Source organism: Myxocyprinus asiaticus, chromosome 32, assembly GCF_019703515.2.
Source record: "Myxocyprinus asiaticus isolate MX2 ecotype Aquarium Trade chromosome 32, UBuf_Myxa_2, whole genome shotgun sequence".
Lineage (NCBI taxonomy): Eukaryota > Metazoa > Chordata > Actinopteri > Cypriniformes > Catostomidae > Myxocyprinus > Myxocyprinus asiaticus.
Window position 1 is genome coordinate 23,980,093 of NC_059375.1, and position 20,656 is coordinate 24,000,748.

The window sequence follows — 20,656 nt, forward strand, 5'->3', positions numbered from 1 at the left end:
CTTTCTTCTATTGAACACAAAAGCAGTTATGTTGCAGAATGTCCCAATGCTCATAAAAGTGAATGGAGACGGGGGCTGTCGAACTAGAAAAATGAGAAGAGTACCATAAAACCCCAATAAAAGTAGTCCACACCACTCATGTGTTATATCCCAAGTCTTCTTAACTCATACAATAGTTTTTTTAGGTGTCCGCCAAGACATTATGCAGCATAACTCCTTTTGTGTTTCATGGAAGCCACTGAATGCTTTGTTGGTACTGTCATTGTATGGAAAATATCATCCAGGACATTAAGCAACATAATTCCTATTGTGCTCCATTGTAAAAAGAAAAACATAATGGTTTGGAACAGCATGAGAGTGAGTAAATGATGACATAATTTAAATTTTTTGTGTGAACTATCCCAACACAGCCTTGTTACATCTGAGGTTTCCATTTAATGTCAGAAGTGTCGGGACCCCGCTGTTACATTTATGAAATTTTCACCATTTTTATGAAACCCCTAATCAGCCTTGACTAAGAAAATTCCCCTATCCATGTTTGCAATGTGCTTGTCCTCAACTAATTGGCCTTTTGGACTATGCAAGGATAAGGATGGAAAGGGAGGGAAAAGGAGAGAGAGAGAGAGAGAGAGAGAGAGAGAAGACAGTGAGAGACAGAAGTCTGCTTCTGCACATAGGGGGTAATACCTTTATAAGACCTTTGTGTAAAGGGACCCTGAAGCTTTGATCAGCCATGAGCACTTACAAAAAAGACAAGATCTTCATAGCTATGATATTATTTAAAAATCACAATAAATGGGAACTGGTTAAAAAGGTAAAAAAAAAAAAAAAAAAAAAAAAAAAAATAATATATATATATATATATATATATATATATATATATATATATATATATATATATATATATATATATATATATATATTTTAAAATATATATTAATTTTCTATTGAATTAAAATCACTTTGGGCCCTCTGAACATCATGTGATGTCCCTTCCTATATGGTTAATGATGTAACTGGCTGCAGAGTAACAGGCTAATGTGGTAGATATTGTGCTACAAAGCATCACCCAGTCAGACAAATTTAAAACTTCACATCTAAGCTTGGATACAAAAATGCATACTTTGACCACAGAAAAATAATAATTATCCCTTTGGATTCTATAAACTAATGTTAAAAATACACCAAGGAGTGGTCAAAATCACCAGACCACTTGATTGGGCATCTGAAACACACACTCAGCGGCTGCTACACAGACAGATGTTTGCTTACTTTCTAACATAATTACACCAGTTCAGCTACATCCACCATGGCCAAACATAAACAAGCCTATAAGCTTCCACTTTACTCATCCAAGAACAGATAAACCACATCAGATTTTTTAAGATAACTCTAAAATAATATCCCTGGCACCATCAACAGCCCAAAAAAAAAAAAAAAAAAAAAAAATTTCACAGTCCTTATGGTCCTTCCCTTAGCTTTCCCCACCATATTTGATGTCTTGTTTCCTAGTCCTTTAATCCTCTATTTTGTGTAGCCCCATCAGGAATGAGTCCAGCTGATAGGTACCCAGTGAGTTTCCGTCTCCACTTTCCTGAGTGCCTGCTTGAGCTCGTTGAAGGCAGTTGTGAGGTCATCGTTAACAATGACCTTTTCAAAGAGGTGGCCATACTGATTTTCCATCATCTGAGAGGCATTGATCATCTCCTGGTAGTCCTCCTCCTAAACAACAAATAAAGTAGTTATCCCTCATATTTCTTATTTAAACACATAAATTATGCTAAATAATCATAATAAAAAATAAAATAAATAAATAAATAAATAAATAAAAACATAACACAGCGACACACATTCCCACATTATTTCTAAACCCTGCTTCCAAATATGACTTTCATAAACTCAGCAATAAAAGAAACATCCTCTCACTTTCAACTGCTTTTTTTTCCAGCAAACTTAACATGTGTAAATATTTGTATGAACATAAAAAGATTCAATAACTGAGACATAAACTGAACAAGTTTCACAGACATGTGACTAAAAGAAATGGAATAATGTGTCCCTGAACAAAGGGGGGGGGGGTCAAAATCAAAAGTAACAGTCAGTATCTGGTGTGGCCACCAGCTGGATTAAGTACTGCAGTGCATCTCCTCCTCATGGACTGCACCAGATTTGCCAGTTCTTGCTGTGAGATGTTACCCCACTCTTCCACCAAGGCACTTGCAAGTTCCCGGACATTTCTGGGGGGAATGGTCCTAGCCCTCACCCTCCGATCCAACAGGTCCCAGACGTGCTCAATGGGATTGAGATCCGGGCTCTTCGCTGGCCATGGCAGAACACTGACATTCCTGTCTTGCAGGGAATCACGCACAGAACAAGCAGTATGGCTGGTGGCACTGTCAGGCTGGAGGGTCATGTCAGGATGAGCCTGCAGGAAGGTTACCACATGAGGGAGGATTACTTCCCTGTAATGCACAGCGTTGAGATTGCCTGCAATGACAACAAGCTCAGTCCAATGATGCTGTGACACCGCCCCCATGACCATGACAGACCCTCCACCTCCAAATCGATACCGCTCCAGAGTACAGGCCTCAGCGTAACGCTCATTCCTTCGACAATAAACGCGAGTCTGACCATCACCCCTGGTGAGACAAAACCATGACTCGTCAGTGAAGAACACTTTTTGCCAGTCCTGTCTGGTCCAGCGAAGGTGGGTTTGTGCCAATAGGCGACGTTGTTGCTGGTGATGTCTGGTAAGGACCTGCCTTACAACAGGCCTACAAGCCCTCAGTCCAGCCTCTCTCAGCCTATTATGGACAGTCTGAGCACTGATGGAGGGATTGTGCATTCCTGGTGTAACTCGGGCAGTTGTTGTTGCCATCCTGTACCTGTCCCGCAGGTGTGATATTCGGATGTACTGATCCTGTGCAGGTGTTGTTACACGTGGTCTGCCACTGCGAGGATGATCAGCTGTCCTTCCTGTCTCCCTGTAGCACTGTCTTAGGCGTCTCACAGTACGGACATTGCAATTTATTGCCCTGGCCACATCTGCAGTCCTCATGCCTCCATGCAGCATGCCTAAGGCACATTCACACAGATGAGCAGGGACCCTGGGCATCTTTCTTTTGGTGTTTTTTAGAGTCAGTAGAAAGGTCTCTTTAGTGTCCTAAGTTTTTATAACTGTGACCTTAATTGCCTTCCGTCTGTAAGCTATTAGTGTCTTAACGACCGTTCCACAGGTGCATGTTCATTAATTGTTTATGGTTCATTGAACAAGCATGGAAAACATTGTTTAAACCCTTTATAATAAAGATCTGTAAAGTTATTTGGATTTTCACAAAATTATCTTTCAAATACAGTGTCCTGAAAAAGGGACGTTTCTTTTTTTGCTGAGTTTAGATGTCCCCCAAATCAGACTTAAACAAAAACGATACTTTGTTTGTTTGTTGTTTTCAATAAAACAGCTTTAAATGCAGAGACGCAAAAATATCTGCAAGATAAACTGATATTTAGTGTTTTACTTAGGCAGTGCACAGTTGCAGTTATAGTTTGAGGTCTGATGGCGTTTGATCACAGGAACAGTGGAGTGAATAAACAGACCATAATTTTATATCCTGGCATGTTATGGTGCCTTCAAAGCCACATTATATGAACAAAATAAAAAAAATGACACACACACACACACACACAAAATAAATAAATAAAAGCATTTTAGCTTTACAATGGGATAAAACTGGACTTGTAACACCTCTATATATACTTTATAATGTGTATATTGTACAAATACATCAACCAGTACCCTCTAACCACCAGTCCTTTTTCTCATGATCTTGCAGTATTTCTGCAGGCTGGTTATCTCTGGGCTCTCTAATAACCTACATGGCCTTTGACCTTTCTGAGCTTGTGGGTCGCAAGTAAGTGTTTGTGTAGGCAGTCTTGGTTTTTTGTGCCAGTCTCAGGGAACATGGCATGGTTTGAATGGCTTTACCAATATGTAATGCACTTTTACAACACAAAACATGCAACCCACACTGACAACCATAAAATGCTATAATAATATATTGCCACACAAAATAGAAAGATACTGAGTCAGATGTTTATAACCAGAAAAAAAAAACTTTAAACTGTACTGAGAATTTAGCACATAGCATGAAAATATTTTACAATTTGGCACAAGCAGAGAAGACACTGACAATCTTAACTAAGCGATGGTGTATGGCCCATTTTAGCACATTTCTCTCAATCTCTGTTTAACACCTCACACCAACCTGTCTTCCTCTCTTGATCAAGCAAGTACGAGTTTGATTTTGTCAACATTTCCGTTTCTGTTCAGACACAGGGCTGCGGGTGTTCTGAAAATTACAGCAGTCTCTTTAATCAGACAGTTATTGGCATTAAGCATCAAAAGTTGTAGAACATGGACTTGGACTACATTGCTTTAATAGCAAAATATAATGGTTCAACATGGTAGATTAGCTTGTGTTTGGCCTACAAAGTCTGGGTTGGCCCACGGTCTGAAAATATATTTTTCTCTATTCTGTCATCAAATAAAAACCTCATGCTAATTGAGGTATAGCAGATGTTGTGCCTTCAGGGAAGTGTTAGTACTAAATCTGATCAGTTTCAAGGTTTTAAATCTATTTTTCCAATTTTTAATTTCCCAGATGCTCTTATGCACTCTCTCCATTCTTCCATGTCTTCTCTCGTCAGAAAGAAAAGGTTTTCTTCAGTACTCCTTTTCGCAGTCAGCACAAGTTCTGCTTATCTCTCAATCCCTATGGCCCTTGACGGAAAATCAGTTTTTATTGGTTCATCTAAAGTGCACCTGCCCTTATCATTAAAACCTTTAAAAAAAAAAAAAAAAAAAAAAAAAGAACATCTCTGGTTTGTCAAGAGGCCCTTTTTTTAATATTTCCAAAGTAAAGGTAATTCAACTGTGGACTGGGCTGACTTTCAGAGGACAGGACGAAAAACAACATCCTCCAATTTTAGCCTATGTTTCCATCCCTCATTATGAAGATTTAATGCCAGATGATGAAATCCTCTGCTCTTATGCCTCTGATGATATTTTTATGAAATGTCAAGGTTCTTTGCTACTTTTAAAAACAGAACAAATGGTGTTTTGATCTTTTCACCCCCCCCCCAGAAAGACAGAAAAAGTGCCATTAATGTTTTTCAAGTGATACTAAAAGGGAGAACAATTGAGTGGAAGTCTGGCTTTATGGAAACAATGGGATGCCTGTTTTCTTGCATGGAGCCGACGGCGCTCCCACTCATGGCTCTAACAGACGCAGGCTCCAACGTCTCTCTGGGAAAGAAATACAGCAACTCCCGGATAAAATATGTCACTGACATTTCATCAAACACAATTTTTCTTACGTACATATAATAGGCTGAATCTGGGTGCCTTTAACGCTGTCATGGTCTATAATCCACTTTTGCAAAGTTTTTGCCAACTGGGAGGGTTTTAATTTTTTATTTTTTTTTATCACAAGAACCCACAGTGAGGCGCTTTGAGGCTGACCTGTTGAAAGCAGGCAGACAGTTGCTGTGGATAGTGAGAACAGCTTCTGGTGTAGATCATTTTTTGACAGAGATGGACAGAACAAGATTCACACTGACAACTGTGGATACTGCTCCAACAGCATGATTCTTAAATGGCATGCACCATCTTATCAAAATACTTGGGGAATTTTAAACTTAAGTGAATTCTCAGGGCAAGCAAAGCCTTCTATGATGCCCTAACATGCTTAATAAATAAATCTTTTTTCTTCCTTTCATTCTCATTCACCTTCTTACCCATGCATTTTTAATCACTTTCCACTCCTAATTCATCTACAAACGAATATGGAAAAACAAAGAGTTTAACCAATCAGAATTTATTCCTTTATGATTACAAGCAAAGTGTGACAACTGTTTCACAAATTTCATGCCGAAGCAGCACATGAGTTTAAGCTCCACCCCGTCAGGCCTTCAGAATTTCAACAGAATCCCTCAACACTGCAGTGAATAGGCATCTAAAGTCAGATTGTCAGATTCAACAGCCAATCAGATTGATTTATTTGTTCTTGGTGGGTGTGGTCTTTAGGATATGTCCCAGTTGAGGCCTTCAAGCTGGCCTTGAGTGAAGCAGTCACACTTTAAGTGATATACGTAATTCGAAAGCGAAGAGTGCGCTGTCATCACACTGAGAGAGAGCTCCTTATGGATTTAAAAACACAAGATGTTCTGCATGACCGTGTGATTGCTTAATTTATTAAACAAAAAAGAAGGGCTGATTTTCACTTCAAGTAAATTGGTAAGTGCTTTTTGCATTGTTATAGCAACATCAAGAGTTTTCTAAGTTTAAATAGGCTGGCTTGAGCATTCAGTGTTGGATCAAGTTTAGAAAAGTAACCGTGTTCCCTGACGAATCAAAATGTATTGCAAGCAACATTTAAATCGCAATTATAATTAGATATCTTTTTCTAGGTATTATAGACTTCCTTGGTAGATTCATTTGAAAAATTAAGATTTTTGAATAAAATTAGACTTGCTTGAGCATTCAGTGTCGTTTCAAGTTTTGGCTTTTGTGCGTGGACGTGTCTTTAAAATGTCAACTGCTATTATCAGTTGGCTGCGACGTAATGCATGATATCCATAGGCATAGGGTGTCTTATTCATTGTGAAACTGTGTTTTCTTAAAGGCATGATTTGCAGTGAAGGCCTAGATTTACAATGCACGGGCCGCTACTGCATTCAGTGGTTTGAAAAATTTGGTTTTCGGACCCACGTTATATTTGTTTCTTTTTGAATTGTACTTACATTTAAAGTACCTGCATTTAATTACATCTGTAGTTACACTGTTAAGCTTACCCCTAACCCTACCCCTACTCCTAAGCAGCAAATGTTACTTTTTTGAGAATTTTGCAAAACAATATGTAGTTACACAATAATTACATTGTACTGTATGTATTTTACTTTTAGTACATAGTAAAGACACCTAATATAAAGTGGGATCTGGTTTTCTTTTTCAGCAATTAATGTTACCAGAATGTACCTATTGTCAAAGCTGTAAAAAAAAAAATAAATAAATAAAAATATGTTGATACGATTTGTGTGTTGCACTACAGTCCAGAAAGCTCCAGTCTGGATTAGCATAAGCAGAACAATTGAGTGTGTGTCTGTAATCATTTATGCTTTGGCACTTGGTTCTATGAACTCATAATGGATAAACAGACCAAAGCTGCTGTGTGAAAATTATTAGCATCCAGTCAAATCGCACAGGAATTCCCTACACAGAAATTTATCTTCTATTAACACCATTCCAGATCTGTGTTGTGCAAATGACAGCAGATAGAGAGTGTGCATTGTTTGTACACTTGATGGGAGTGCAGGCTGGGCCAGTAGGCTGACAGGTGAGCACATGTATGGGGCTTCACATCTTTTTACAGCTCATAACAACATTTGACAAACTTCAGTGTGGAACGTCTCCGCAGTGAAAGCCAGACAAGCGGCATCAAGCCATCACCACATGAGGTGGTAAGGTTGCTCGGGTCACTTATCCTGTAGTAGGCAAGCTTGGCCCTGGTGCAGACTCACAGCGAGATACACAGGCAAGAGATGAACTCTGGGAAAGTCATTAAAACCTTGCATATTCACACCATATCACACACACAGCACAAGCTTACACCAGGACAGGGTAAGGGTCTGGTATATGTGCTAATTGGTTTCATGTGTTTTTCCTTCGAGTGGAGTCATACAGGTGTAGTGTGAGCTCACTAGTCTCATATCAAGTTGCTGCTCAGGGGAATGGTTACACATAAACACATACACACGTGAGGCACACACACACAGCTAAGATGAGTAATTGTACAGCAATGTATTTAAGCACTAACCCAGAATGTGTTTGGTTGGTCCAAAAGGAAAATTACTATAATAAATGTGGCGGTTGCCTGCCAGGAAGTGATGAAATCTATGTCTTATTTCACCAAGCACTATGCAAGATAATAGGCTGGGAATTGCCAAAGACCTACCGATTTGATATTACAATGATATTTAGTAGCCGATTCGATATACAGTATATTGCCATTATTAAAGAGATAGTTCACCCAAAAATGAAAATTCTCTCATCATTTACTCACCCTCATGCCATCCCGGATATGCAGGACTTTCTATATTCTACAGAACACAAACAAAGATTTTTAGAAGAATATTTCAGCTCTGTATGTCCATACAATGCAATTGAATGGTGACCAGAACTTTCAAGCTCCAAAAATCACATAAAGGCAGCATAAAAGTAATCCACACGACTTTAGTGGTTTAATGCATTTCTTCTGAAGCAAAATAATGGTGTGGGTTAGAAAAAGATCAATATTTAAGTACTTTTTTTACTATAAATCTCTACTTTCACTTTCTGAAAGCAGAAGTGGAGATTTATTGTAAAAAAGGATTTAAATATTGATCTGTTTCTCACCTAAAGTGTTTGCATCACTTCAGAAGACATGCATTAAACCACTGAAGTCATGTGGATTACTTTTATGCTGCCTTTATGTGATTTTTGGAGCTTGAAAGTTCTGGTCACCATTCACTTGCATTGTATGGACCTACAGAGCTGAGATATTTTTCTAAAAATCTTCTTTTTGTTCAGCAGAAGAAAAAGTCATACACATCTGCATGAAAGCAAGTAAATGATGAGAGAATTTTCATTTTTGGGTGAACTATCCCCTTTAAGTTTTTGTAATTCTGCATGTATTGTGATTTTATGTTACGATATATTTAGCTGTGTTAACCCCTTTATTCTTTCAAAAAAATGTTTACTGAAGAACAGTTGTGTCCTCTCATTAAAGGACTAAACTGAAAGAATTTAAGAGACAAACCTTCTCAGGGAGAAAACCAGTTTGTGTGGAACTCGGCACAAATATAAGCTTCCTATATCCATCGTTGAATAAGTATATTGAGCTAAATGGGTCATTTTTTAAATTATATAAAAAAATCAATCAGGGAGATGATTTAAAAACCGTTTGTCTCAAGAATTGTGATTTGTAACAGAATCGATTTTTCTCCACCCCTATAAGGTAGTGGAACACAAAATTAAGATTATTGTGAATACAAGCAGAGATGTTATAAGTGGGAGGAGGCTGACAACTATTATACAAATTAATACGAGAAATTGTAACGCTATAGGAATGGAAGGCCTTTTTGAAAGTTTGCGTATTCTAGAATGAGCATGCGCATTAGCCGGACCTGCCTGAAAAATAGTTTCTTTAGCGTGATATGAAGTAAAGAATGCAAATGTATAATACCATTGATGCCAGATGTGAATTTTCTTTATTGAAATATAATCTTGACAAACTGTTTTGGAGATTTCTGTCTTTTCCCATTCAAGGAGAAAGGAACTGTACTTGCATGCTTATTGCCTTCATTGAAAAAAGCTGCCTGGAGACATTACCAAGCGAGTCACTGAGTAAACAGACTTGCCTTAAAAGGGCTACTGCAACATGAAAGTGAATAAATGATGACAAAATTTTTATTTTTGGGTGAACTATCCCTTTAAAGGGGCTTTGATACAACCTAAATCCTACAATGACCCAATGAGAAAGAAAAGACATGACAGAATGATAAATTGATTGATTGAAGTGTGGTGAAACTGTGTGTGATTACCGAGAAGGATTTGGACAAGTTCTTATCTTCTTTACCCAAGATGACTTCAGCATTCCTCCTCGTTTCTTTTAAACGCTCGATGGATGGAGGCTTCACAAACACAACATAGGGCTTAAACTCGGCTGTGCGAAGATGCTTCAGTGTCTGGTGAAGAGAGAATGTGAAAAAGAGGGAGAAAGATAAAGAGAGTGGGGTAAACCGCAGTCATTAATACAGCATCACTCATGCCATCATGATTTTGTTAAACACTGATACTTTTGAACATTATTGCTATTAGTCACTGTTACATTTTTATAGAAAACAAAGCAGCTGATTCACACTGAGCTCAACTGATCTGACTCTGTGAGTGAAAATAAAGCACTCCGGTCAGACATTTCAGGCAATTGAGATCTTCAAGCTCAAAACAATCAGACCACTGAACTTTACCACATGTTTCTGTGTAGATTTCAGTCTGAATTAATAACTGGCTTTAAAAAAGCCATATTCTACATTCTTTTAACCTTTTTCCCTGGAACTCCACTAATCAAGATTTCTTGAACCACCAACAGATGTAATTTAGTTCTTTAAGACCATTTTCCACATTCCCTCCGATTCTTAAAATTAAACAGGATGTTTTTGCTACTGTACTGTACCTGTAAAGGGTTAGTTTACCTATAAAAATTCTGCCATCTTTTACTCACCCCCTCATTTAGTTTCCCCTATGACCTTCCTTTCTTCCACAGAACAAAAAAAGGAGACATTCTGAAGAATGTCCAAGTTGCTGTTTTCCATACAACAAAAGTACAAAATGAACATGGGTGGTCAAGCTCCAAAAAATGAAAAGCATGACAAAAGTAGTCCATATGACTTGTGCACTCTATCTCAAATCTCTAAAAGCCATACAACAGCAGTCTTCCTCTCCCCCATAGCTCTTAAATGTAATTTGCACTTCCATATACTCAACCTGATGTTTCTTCAAAAGGTACATCAGACTATCTATGACCGCAGAGGAAAAGATGATAGTTGAATAATAATTTCAGGTTATTCCTTACACAAAGCTATTGTATGGCTTCAGAATACTTCGGAATATATTGCGCAAGTCACATAGACTACTTTTATTGTGTTTTTTGTTGTTGTTGTCCTTTTTGGAGCTTGATAGCTGTGGTTACATTTATCTGCTGTTATGTGTGAAAACATGAGTGTGTACATTCATGAAAATTTTTCTTTTGGTGCTCCAAAGAAAAAATAGCATACAGGTTTGGACTGACATGATGGTGAAATGAGTAAAGAAACATGCATGACAGCATTTTAATTTTCGGGTGAATTGTCCATTGAAGAAAAATGACCACTGTTATGATTGACTATTTTCATGAAACAGCACAATTTACTCTCTTGTTCATCCAACCTGGTCTTGTAGAGTGAACATTACTCTATATATTTTTGCAAACTGACTTACGTGCCGCTTTCTATATTTTGCTGCAGTTTCCTGGTGAAATGAACACTAGAGGCACTACAACAGCTGTGCGTTTTATTAATTGTTACAAACATCTCTAGTACAATTGCTGATTATGACTTTATAAACACTTATTTTACGCTCAATAACTAACCCCCTACTATAACATCAAAACACTTTTACTTTAACACATGATTTGAAAAACTACACATTTTAACACTTGTATTTCAGACCCACCTACATATACACACTTATTTTAATATGATTATTTTGCTTGGTAGCTCACTAGATAGAGTGTTGGACTTTGGACACATCAACTGCGGTTCGAGTCCAGCCAAAGACGCATGAAAGTGAAAGTTGCATAGAAGCGACACAAAATGAGGTTGTTGCCTCAGAAAATGTGCTTTTCATTTTGAATTTGCATTTTAAAACACTACTGGTTATGGTTAGGTGTTAGTTAAAGGTAAGGGTAAGGATGTCTGTTTTGTTAAACATTCATATATCTTTTACATCACTATTGGTTAGGTTTAGGGTAAAGTTTTAGGTTAGGGAGGTACGTTTTACTCATTAAAACCTCCATCTAAAATTCACCTTAAAAACCTTGTTTCGCTCTGTTTTTTGCACCCACCGCTGGATATTTCACTTTGAAACTGCAGTCAAACGTGTAATGAAGCACGTAATTTCAGTTTTGCAAAAATGTTGCAATGCTCACGTAAATTTCATGAGATCAGATTAATGTGTTCATCAGGGTTCGGAAGTGTAATATTGAATTAGTGTTGATATGTAAACACAGACAATCATACGGTGTGTTAATGTGCTCTAGTTTTTGATGTCACAACCACAATGATTTTAAAAGGACCTGTTTTTATAGCTTAGTATCTATAAATGATCTGGGTGGACTTGGGAGGGAGCTTTGTACATATTGTATACATAGTACATCATACAATACTTTTAAAAGTGTAAGGCAAATCCTTTCTTCATAATATGGCCCCTCTGAGTTCATTTGTTGAATTCACAGAGACATCAGACTTTTTTCGGGCACTTTTATGAAATATAAATCAATTAAGAGAGACAAGAGAGAGAGAGAGAGAGAGAGAGAGAGAGAGAGAGAGAGAGAGAGAGAGAGAGAGAGAGAGAGAGAGAGAGAGAAACAAAACCAGAGGACAAGAAGGAGAGGAAGACTGACTCCTCACACAGTTAGAGATAAGCCAGACTCAGACCATCAAAGTATGTTGTTTGAGGCTGAGGTGAGTGAGGACTTTTACAGGCTTCCGGGTGGACACTGAAATAGTTCTGTGAGGACTCAAAATGGGCAAGTGCATGAGCATGCATCCTAAGTTTTGGGAATACTGGAAGACTAATTCTTAATTTAAAAAACAGCTAGATGAAGTACAATCCAATTGAACAGAACACCCAGGTTTGTCACAGTTATTTATTTACACTCAATACATTCAAGATGCTTGACCCAGCCTTCAGAGTTGTCTGTTTTATTGTTTCACAGAACATCATTAAAAAATAGCACAAATGAAACGCTAGAATACTTTCAGTGCATAGGCCTCCTACAATGTAGTCAGTTTAGAGTGAAAAAAGAATAGGAGTGAATCCTGCTTCATGGTAATTTTACTGTCAGTCTAAGGGTCAGCAGTTCAATTATTGACACAAACTGGGAGTAAATAAACAGTTAAAAAACAGAGCTTCCCTTCCTTCATTGCCTATGGCTTTTCTCTCTCTATGTCATCTTTTGAATGTCTTCTTTTATACACATGCCCAGAACATATATCATTATCCACTTAGATAAAACAAACACACTCTAGCTGGTCACTAATGCTGAGTGTGTGTCTTTGTGAAAGGTTTTATGTGTGCAGGAACTTTGCCAGTGCTTATATGCATATGTGAGAGGGGATGTGAGTTTATGTTGTTTGTGTGAGAGATAAAGGGAGTTTATTTGTGTGTAAGAGGCCAGTCACTGAGCCTCACTGGCTACATGTTGTTGTGAAGGGACAGAGGCACCTCAACGCTGCGGTTTTATTCTGATATGCATAACAGGGGCTGTTTTGAGAAACCACCCTGATATTTAAGCCTTTGAGGAAATATCCAAACAAGGGACAATTAGTGGAGACTGTGCTAAGTAGCCTTGTTCTCACATCTCCTGCCTGACCTGAAGTCCAAAAAGAAGAGTACAAATTCTAATCACACTGATCTCCAAAAAGAATGATTCAAGGTCATTCACAGAAAACATGTCAAGAAAATGTCCCATTTTATTTCTAAATCAAAAGGAATAAATAAGAAATAATAATTTGCATATAGAAAACAAAACCAATTTTTAGGGTCATTAAGATTTCTTAAAATGTGAGATTATTTTCATGACAATGATGCACATTTTACCCCCAAGTTCTCATTACTGAAACACAAAAAATGATGGTCATTATGATATTCATTATCGCAAAGTAACAAAAAACAAAACCATATATTTTATTTAAATTGTAAAGTATTTATATATCAGAGTAACACTCCCTTGGTACTTTCTTTTTTCGCCGATTTTAATAGAAAAATAAAAAGAAATAATTGTACGACAGCATTTTTTTTAACTGTTATGGTTTAGAGAATAATAATTTTTAATAATTTTCTTGACATGTTTTGTGAGAATAATCCAAAGTGGTAAAAAAAAAAAAAAAAAAAACTATGGCTGTGTACTGATACAGATATTCCGATTCGAAAATTTTTACCCACTGTGGCAGTGGGAGCGTGGTCAAGCGTCCGTCCGGAGAGAGAGAAAGCGGTAAGGGCGCTCGCACCTGAGCTAGATTATGTTTAACACCTGTCTCTAATTCCAGTGAGCATGGGGAGAGCGGCATATAACCAGCCACGCCACCAGCAGCAGAGTGAGAGAGTCTGGCACAAGAAAGGCCACGGTGTACCCGAAGCTGAATCGGTTTAATCTGTTATGTGTGTGAAGCTGATATGTTGAGGTTATTACGTTCCTGTGAAGCTGATGTGTTTGTTTGACTACCTGCTGTGAATCTGACAAGTTTGTGAACTTGAGTTCCCTGTGTTTACTTCCTTCCTGCTGCTGAGTTGTCTCACACTGGTGCTGAAACCCGGGATCCTGAAATACGCCCCATGGAGTCCTCGCAGTTGGCCGAGATCCTCAAGTCCCTCACCGGCCTACAACAGTCACACCAACAATCTCTGCTTGAGCTACGTCAAGACCAGGATCGTCGGTTCTTTGAGATCTTCAGAGCTCAGGCAGAGGACCGGCATGCGATTCAGAGCCTCCTCAGCCAGGAGAGAACCCCGGCCACTTCCCCGGACAGCCACAGCCCCCTGCCCCCACCCATGCTCTTGAAGATGGGGGTGGATGATGACCCGGAAGCCTTCCTCGATTTATTCGAGCGCACCACTGAGATCTGGAGCTGGCCACGGGATCAATGGGCAGCCAGGCTCCTCACGTTGCTGTCTAGGGAAGCCCAGCTTGCTGCCCAACAACTTCCGGCAGGTAACCTCCTGGCCTATGAACACCTCAAAAAGTCCATCTTGTAGCGGGTTGGCCAAAGTCCAGAGCAGTACCGCCAGCTCTTCCGAACCATGAAGCTGGAGAAGTTGCGGCCACCCGTTTGCCTTCACCCAGCGACTCCGAGAAGCCTGCCGGAAATGGCTGCTGGCGGGGGATCGCGACGTCACAGGAGTTGTCGACCAGGTGGTGCTGGAGCAGCTAATCCATCGAATGCCAAGAGGAATGGCGGAGTGGGTCCAGTGCCACTGCCCGGCATCGCTGGAGGAAGCTGTCCGATTGGCAGAGGACCATATGGCGGCATACCCGAGGGCGGAAGAGCCCTCCCACTCTCTCTCCCCTCCCCCTGTGTTTTCCCCACTCTCTTCCCCCTCCCCTCTTCACTCTGCTCTCTCCCCAGAGCCCGTTCCTGCCCCACAGAGGCGAGGAGTCCCACCACCGAAGCCCATTCCCCGCATGCAGGGTTTTGCATCACCCTCAGCCTCGACAGTGCCCCGCCGCTCTCCCCCTCAGGTGGAAGTGTCCGCCGACGTGGGTGCGGGCATGGCGCCTGGGCCAGTCTGCACGAGTTGCAGGGATCCGGGACACTTCCGGGATCAGTGCACTGTGATGGAGCTAGTAACGGTGGTCCGGATCACCGACATTCCGCAGGTTGCCCTCGATCGGGCCGGAGCTTACCGGATACCGTAAGTGTCAAGGGGGGTACTCACCAAGCATTGGTGGACACGGACTGTAATCAAACCACTATCCACCAACGCTTGGTTCAACACGAGGCTTTGGGCACAGCTAAAATGGTAAGGGTGAAGTGTGTGCATGGGGGTATTCACAACTACCCTGTGGTGACCCTTATGATTAAATTCCGGGGAACAAAACATAGAGCGGAGGCCGCGGTTAGTTCCCGCCTCACCCATCTGCTGATTTTGGGGACTAATTGGCCTGAATTTAGAAATCTATTAAAGGTAATATGCGTGGATGGGTCCTGCACAAAAGCGGTGAGATGTGAAATGTGTGATGCGCTGGCAGGGGAGGTGGAGCTGGGACCGTCTTCGTCTGCTCCACGTCAGAATGACGTGAGGGGGGAGAGGCTACAGCCCCTCCCATCCTCAGGGGATTTCCCGAAGGGGATTTCCCTTTGGAGCAGTCGCGAGACAAACACTCAAATACGCCTTTGACCAAGTGAAAGTGATCGATGGTCAAGAACTCCAGCCAAATGTCGCCCTTTCATATTCGTATTTTGCAATTGTAAACGAGCGGTTGTACAGAGTGCCGCAGGACGCTCAAAGAGATACAACCCAGCTCTTAATACCGCAGAGTCGTCGGGAAATGGTGTTCCAAAAAGGGGGTGAGACAGTTCCTGGGGCTGGCTGGCTATTATAAAAGGTTCGTGCCTAATTATTCGGATGTCACCAGCCTGCTGACTGATCTCACTAAAAAGGGAGCTCCAGACCCAGTCCAGCAGACGGAGCAGTGTCAACAGGCATTCATGCAGGTTAAAGCTGCACTTTGCGGAGGGCCGCTTTTACATTCACCCGATTTCTCTCTCCCTTTTGTGTTACAGACGGATGCTTCAGACAGAGGGCTGGGGGCCGTACCCTCGCAGGTGGTGGAGGGGGAGGAGCGCCCGGTGCTGTACATTAGCCGCAAGCTCTCGCTGAGGGAGTCCAAGTACAGCACCATGGAAAAGGAGTGTCTCGCCATCAAGTGGGCGGTCCTCACTCTCCGGTACTACCTGTTGGGGTGGGCCTTCACCCTCTGCTCGGATCACACCCCACTCCAATGGCTCCACCGCATGAAAGATACCAACACGCGGATCACCCGTTGGTATCTGGCTCTTCAGCCATTTAAGTTCAAGGTGGTCCACAGACCAGGAGCATAGATGGCTGTTGCAGAATTCCTCTCCAGAAATGGGGGGAGTGGTAGGCAGGCCGGATGCCTCCCCGGCCTGAGTTGGGTGGTGGGGACATGTGGCAGTGGGGGCGTGGTCAAGCGTCCGTCCGGAGAGAGAGAAAGTGGTAAGGGTGCTTGCACCTGAGCTAGATTATGTTTAATACCTGTCTCTAATTCCAGTGAGCATGGGGAGAGCGGCATATAACCAGCCACGCCACCAGCAGCAGAGTGAGAGTGTCTGGCACAAGAAAGGCCACGGTGTACCCGAAGCTGAAGCGGTTTAATCTGTTATGTGTGTGAAGCTGATGTGTTGAGGTTATTACGTTCCTGTGAAGCTGATGTGTTTGTTTGACTACATGCTGTGAATCTGACAAGTTTGTGAACTTGAAAAACATTGAAGTGGCCGATTAAAAATCTTACCTGTGCCAGAAGAAACCCCGCTTACCTGTATCTACTACCTTCCTGCTGTTGAGTTGTCTCACACCCACCCATATAAAAAACAGTGTGGAATGTCATAGCTGTAAAATGGAAAGGTAGAATGTGTATGAGGATCAGAGAGACACTCACATGTGGCTGTACATCCAGAAGGCACACCTTGTTCTTGGATAGGACTGAACGTACGGAGTCAAAGCTCGTCCCATAGTAGTTTCCTTTATACTCTCCATGTTCAATGAACCTAAGGCAAAGAGAGAGAGAGACCAGGAGAGGTTTGATGTAATGATTTATGGGTCTAAATGCAAACACAATGCCCGTTTGGAATCTACATTACTCCATGCTAAAATATAAAGATAAACTAATGGACAGGATAATGACAGGAAACTCATAACCCATTATTTTCTCCCAGACTGTCCTGATGCCTTCAGTGTAAAAAGTTGTTTAGACATCCACATTGGGTTCACCACCACTCACATTCTTCCGCAGAATGCAATTCCAGACAGTCTGACACAAGGCTCTTTTATATAATCTTCTATGTTACACTTTAAATCAATAACACCTGTTTCCCCACAGCACAGGCAGACCTGACTGCCAAGGGCTAGAGTAATGCTTACTTCCTGAGAAGGCAAAGGCAAACAAACACTTTTCCACCATAATCTCACTCGCTTTCACTCTGATCAGAGTCACAGAACACCAGTGTGTAATTTTAGCAGATAGGTATTAGTTGAGAAATGGGATGTGGACAGACGTGGAAAGAATTCCAGAATGACAAATTCTTAAGACAGCACTCTGTTGGGAGCAGACAGCAGTAAAAGCCATGAATATTCAGTTATGCAACACAGATGACTAAAATTACCACTACTGAAACTGGTGAAATGTTACTTAAGTGTCAAAATGTTCTTAATAAGTAGAGCCGTCTTTATTTCTCCCAAGTCTCAGTCCAAATGTCGACAAGTCTTTGAACTGAAAACTATAAACACACTCACACTTTTGGGCGCTGTCTACCAGCAACCTGTGATTGGGCGATAATTTTTAGAACTTAAAACGTAGTTTAACGTGACTCCCTGCTCAACATGTTTAAAAAGCCTGTGTACCCTTTCATTGAAGTCATTTTGATGGCAAGATAAGTTGATTTAGTTGGGTGCTAAGAGGTGGTTTGCTGGTGTTAATGTGACATTTAGGGTTCCCAAGAATTTCCAAAGCATTTGTTTATATGAAAGTGCATTTGAAAACAGATGTGCTCAAACGAAACTTTTGTGTTGTGGTGTTTGTTGTCATGATGAGCTCTGCGTGTATTGGATGGAAGGGTGGAGGCTGCTTCTGTGGTTTTTGGGTTCATTTAGGCTGATCCTTTTTTAGCCCCGAGCAGGGTTTTCCTTGGGAATGCCAATGTCATGTTTGCACACGAGAATGAGCCTTTTCCCACTGGAAGGCAAAATAATGGACAATGCTCAGCCATTCAAACTAGACCAAGAACTAAAAAAGAAAAAGAAGAAGAAAATGCAGATGGAAGGGAAAATTATGGCCTTCTAGTCCTCTCGAAAATCCCTCATGCCCACCTGCTCTATCCATTCTTGTCCTCAACTTACATTGATAACTGTGTTTTACTCAATCTTATGTTTATTTCACCACAGATCGAACCGCTGTATGTTTTTTCCACCACACATCAGCTTAAGAACAGCTTAAGACACCCAGTTTGCTGGTGAAGTGACTTTCTATATGCTTTCCTGTTGTGTTGTTTTATCCTCTGATGAGAGGCTGTAGAAAACCATCCATCACCAGGCCATCCATACAAATCTGAGTTTATGAACCACTCTGTATAAGGAGTCCAATCCCCCCTCACACACACACACACACACACACACACACACACACACACACACACAGAGAAACAGACCACCTGTCAACACCCTCTCACTCTCACTTACAGAGAAGGATCTGAGCCCATATCATGCTGCTACACACGTAGTACACACTCAAACACACAATTAGCTCGGAGGAAATGGAGTGGAAAAATGAAAGAATAGCGGGCAGCTGAAAGGCAAAACGGGTAAATGTTTGCCATGCGGGTCTGAGACAGATGACATCAGTGAAAATTGTTGTGCTGTGTTTTGATTGTGGTGCTGATTTACTTAAGTTCATTCAGTCCTCTGGAAGATGTGTTGAATGCTAACTGGCCATGGAGGCTCAGTCTCTATAATTTATATCTCTCCCACTGTGGAGTACTTGTGTCAGGGTTACGGTTGACATAATTACAATCCTGAGAATAAAGGAAGCGGTCCACTAAACTTCAATGATTAATACTTACTATTTGATCTCAATGGTAAACGTTCTCATTCTCAGTCCAAATCATAGCTAGAAGATTCATGTCCTCATTTCAAACAATACACAGTAGTGTGTTTCAATCTAAGCAAGTCAAAAAAATAGGATTATGTGTTGGACGTTTACATCAGGAAGGGTGACTTACTTGTTGTTTTGCATGTCTGCCTCAAAAAGATGTTTAGAGATAAAATGATACTCCACTCCTTCACTTTCCTGATGTCTCTTAGCTCGAGAGGTGTCTGTGAGAGATAAGGCAAGGTGGAAAGTATTAGTAAATGCTCCTTTAAATATTAACACTAACTCACCTATAGACATGCTCTGGAGATATTTGGAAGCATGATGTTTTTTAAAATCTCACAAAACTGTAAATGTTAAAAAAGGGAAAATGTGAGCAGAGACATTTGGATCTCTGTTGCTTTTGTGCAATCTCACATTTACAAAACACAGGCCAAAACTGTAGTATTACCACTTGTTTGGAGAACTTATGCTCTAGACCACATACCACATTCTCCTTTTAACATGATTATGAGAATGCAGTGGCATTAGAATTTGAATGCATTAGTTGATAAAGGTATCTAGGGACAGATTCACGAAAATGTTCTTAAGAAAACAAAAATAGAAAGTTCTTGGGATAAATTATAAGAAGTTAATAAGAATGTTCTTAAGTGCAATTCTTGAAAAATTCTCAAAAGTTCTCAAATATTGGGGGCCTGGGTAGCTCAGCGAGTATTGGCGCTGACTACCACCCCTGGAGTCGCGAGTTTGAATCCACGGTGTGCTGAGTGACTCCAGCCAGGTCTCCTAAGCAACCAAATTGGCCCGGTTGCTAGGGAGGGTAGAGTCACATGGGGTAACCTCCTCGTGGTCGTGATTAGTGGTCCTTGCTCTCAGTGGAGCACGTGGTAAGTTGTGCGTGGATCGCGGAGAGTAGCATGAGGTCTCATGCACAACGAGCCATGTGATAAGATGCACAGATTGACGTTCTCAGAAGCGGAGGCAACTGAGACTTGTCCTCCACCACCCAGATTGAGGTGAGTAACCGCGCCACCATGAGGACCAACTAAGTAGTGGGAATTGGGCATTTCAAATTGGAAGTCAATTTTATCACACTCAAATGGTGATAAAAAAATAAAATAAAAAGTCCTCTAATATTTTCTTAAGAACATTTTCCTTAAAAATAAAATGACAGGCTTTCACATTGTCTGATTATACTAGCCTGCTCATGATGTGGCCTTGTCTAATACAACAAATTCAATACTTCAACACTGGTAAATTGTAACGATAAATATATCTATAAACTGTTTTTTTGTTTGTTTTTTAAAGTAGCAATCACCTCGCAATCGTTTATTTTATTTTTTTATGCAAATGTTGGATGTTTCTATGGACTAGAAAGATCGCGGAGAGAGAGTGCTATGCAAAGCATCTGTTTA

The 20,656-nt window shown here is 40.6% G+C and overlaps 1 protein-coding gene across 1 annotated transcript in view; it reads right to left on the reverse strand.

The window, feature by feature from the left end:
• Positions 1-954: 954 nt before the first annotated feature.
• mpp7a (MAGUK p55 scaffold protein 7a) overlaps positions 955-20,656 on the reverse strand; it is a 187,769-nt gene continuing 168,067 nt past the window's right edge. Inside the window, exons 15-18 of the mRNA XM_051666468.1 lie at positions 19,372-19,465; positions 17,037-17,145; positions 9,640-9,783; positions 955-1,722 (exon numbers count right to left, since the gene is read on the reverse strand). Coding sequence (XP_051522428.1) covers positions 1,543-1,722; positions 9,640-9,783; positions 17,037-17,145; positions 19,372-19,465 — 527 coding nt within the window. The 3' untranslated portion in view covers positions 955-1,542. The remainder of the gene's footprint in view (positions 1,723-9,639; positions 9,784-17,036; positions 17,146-19,371; positions 19,466-20,656) is intronic.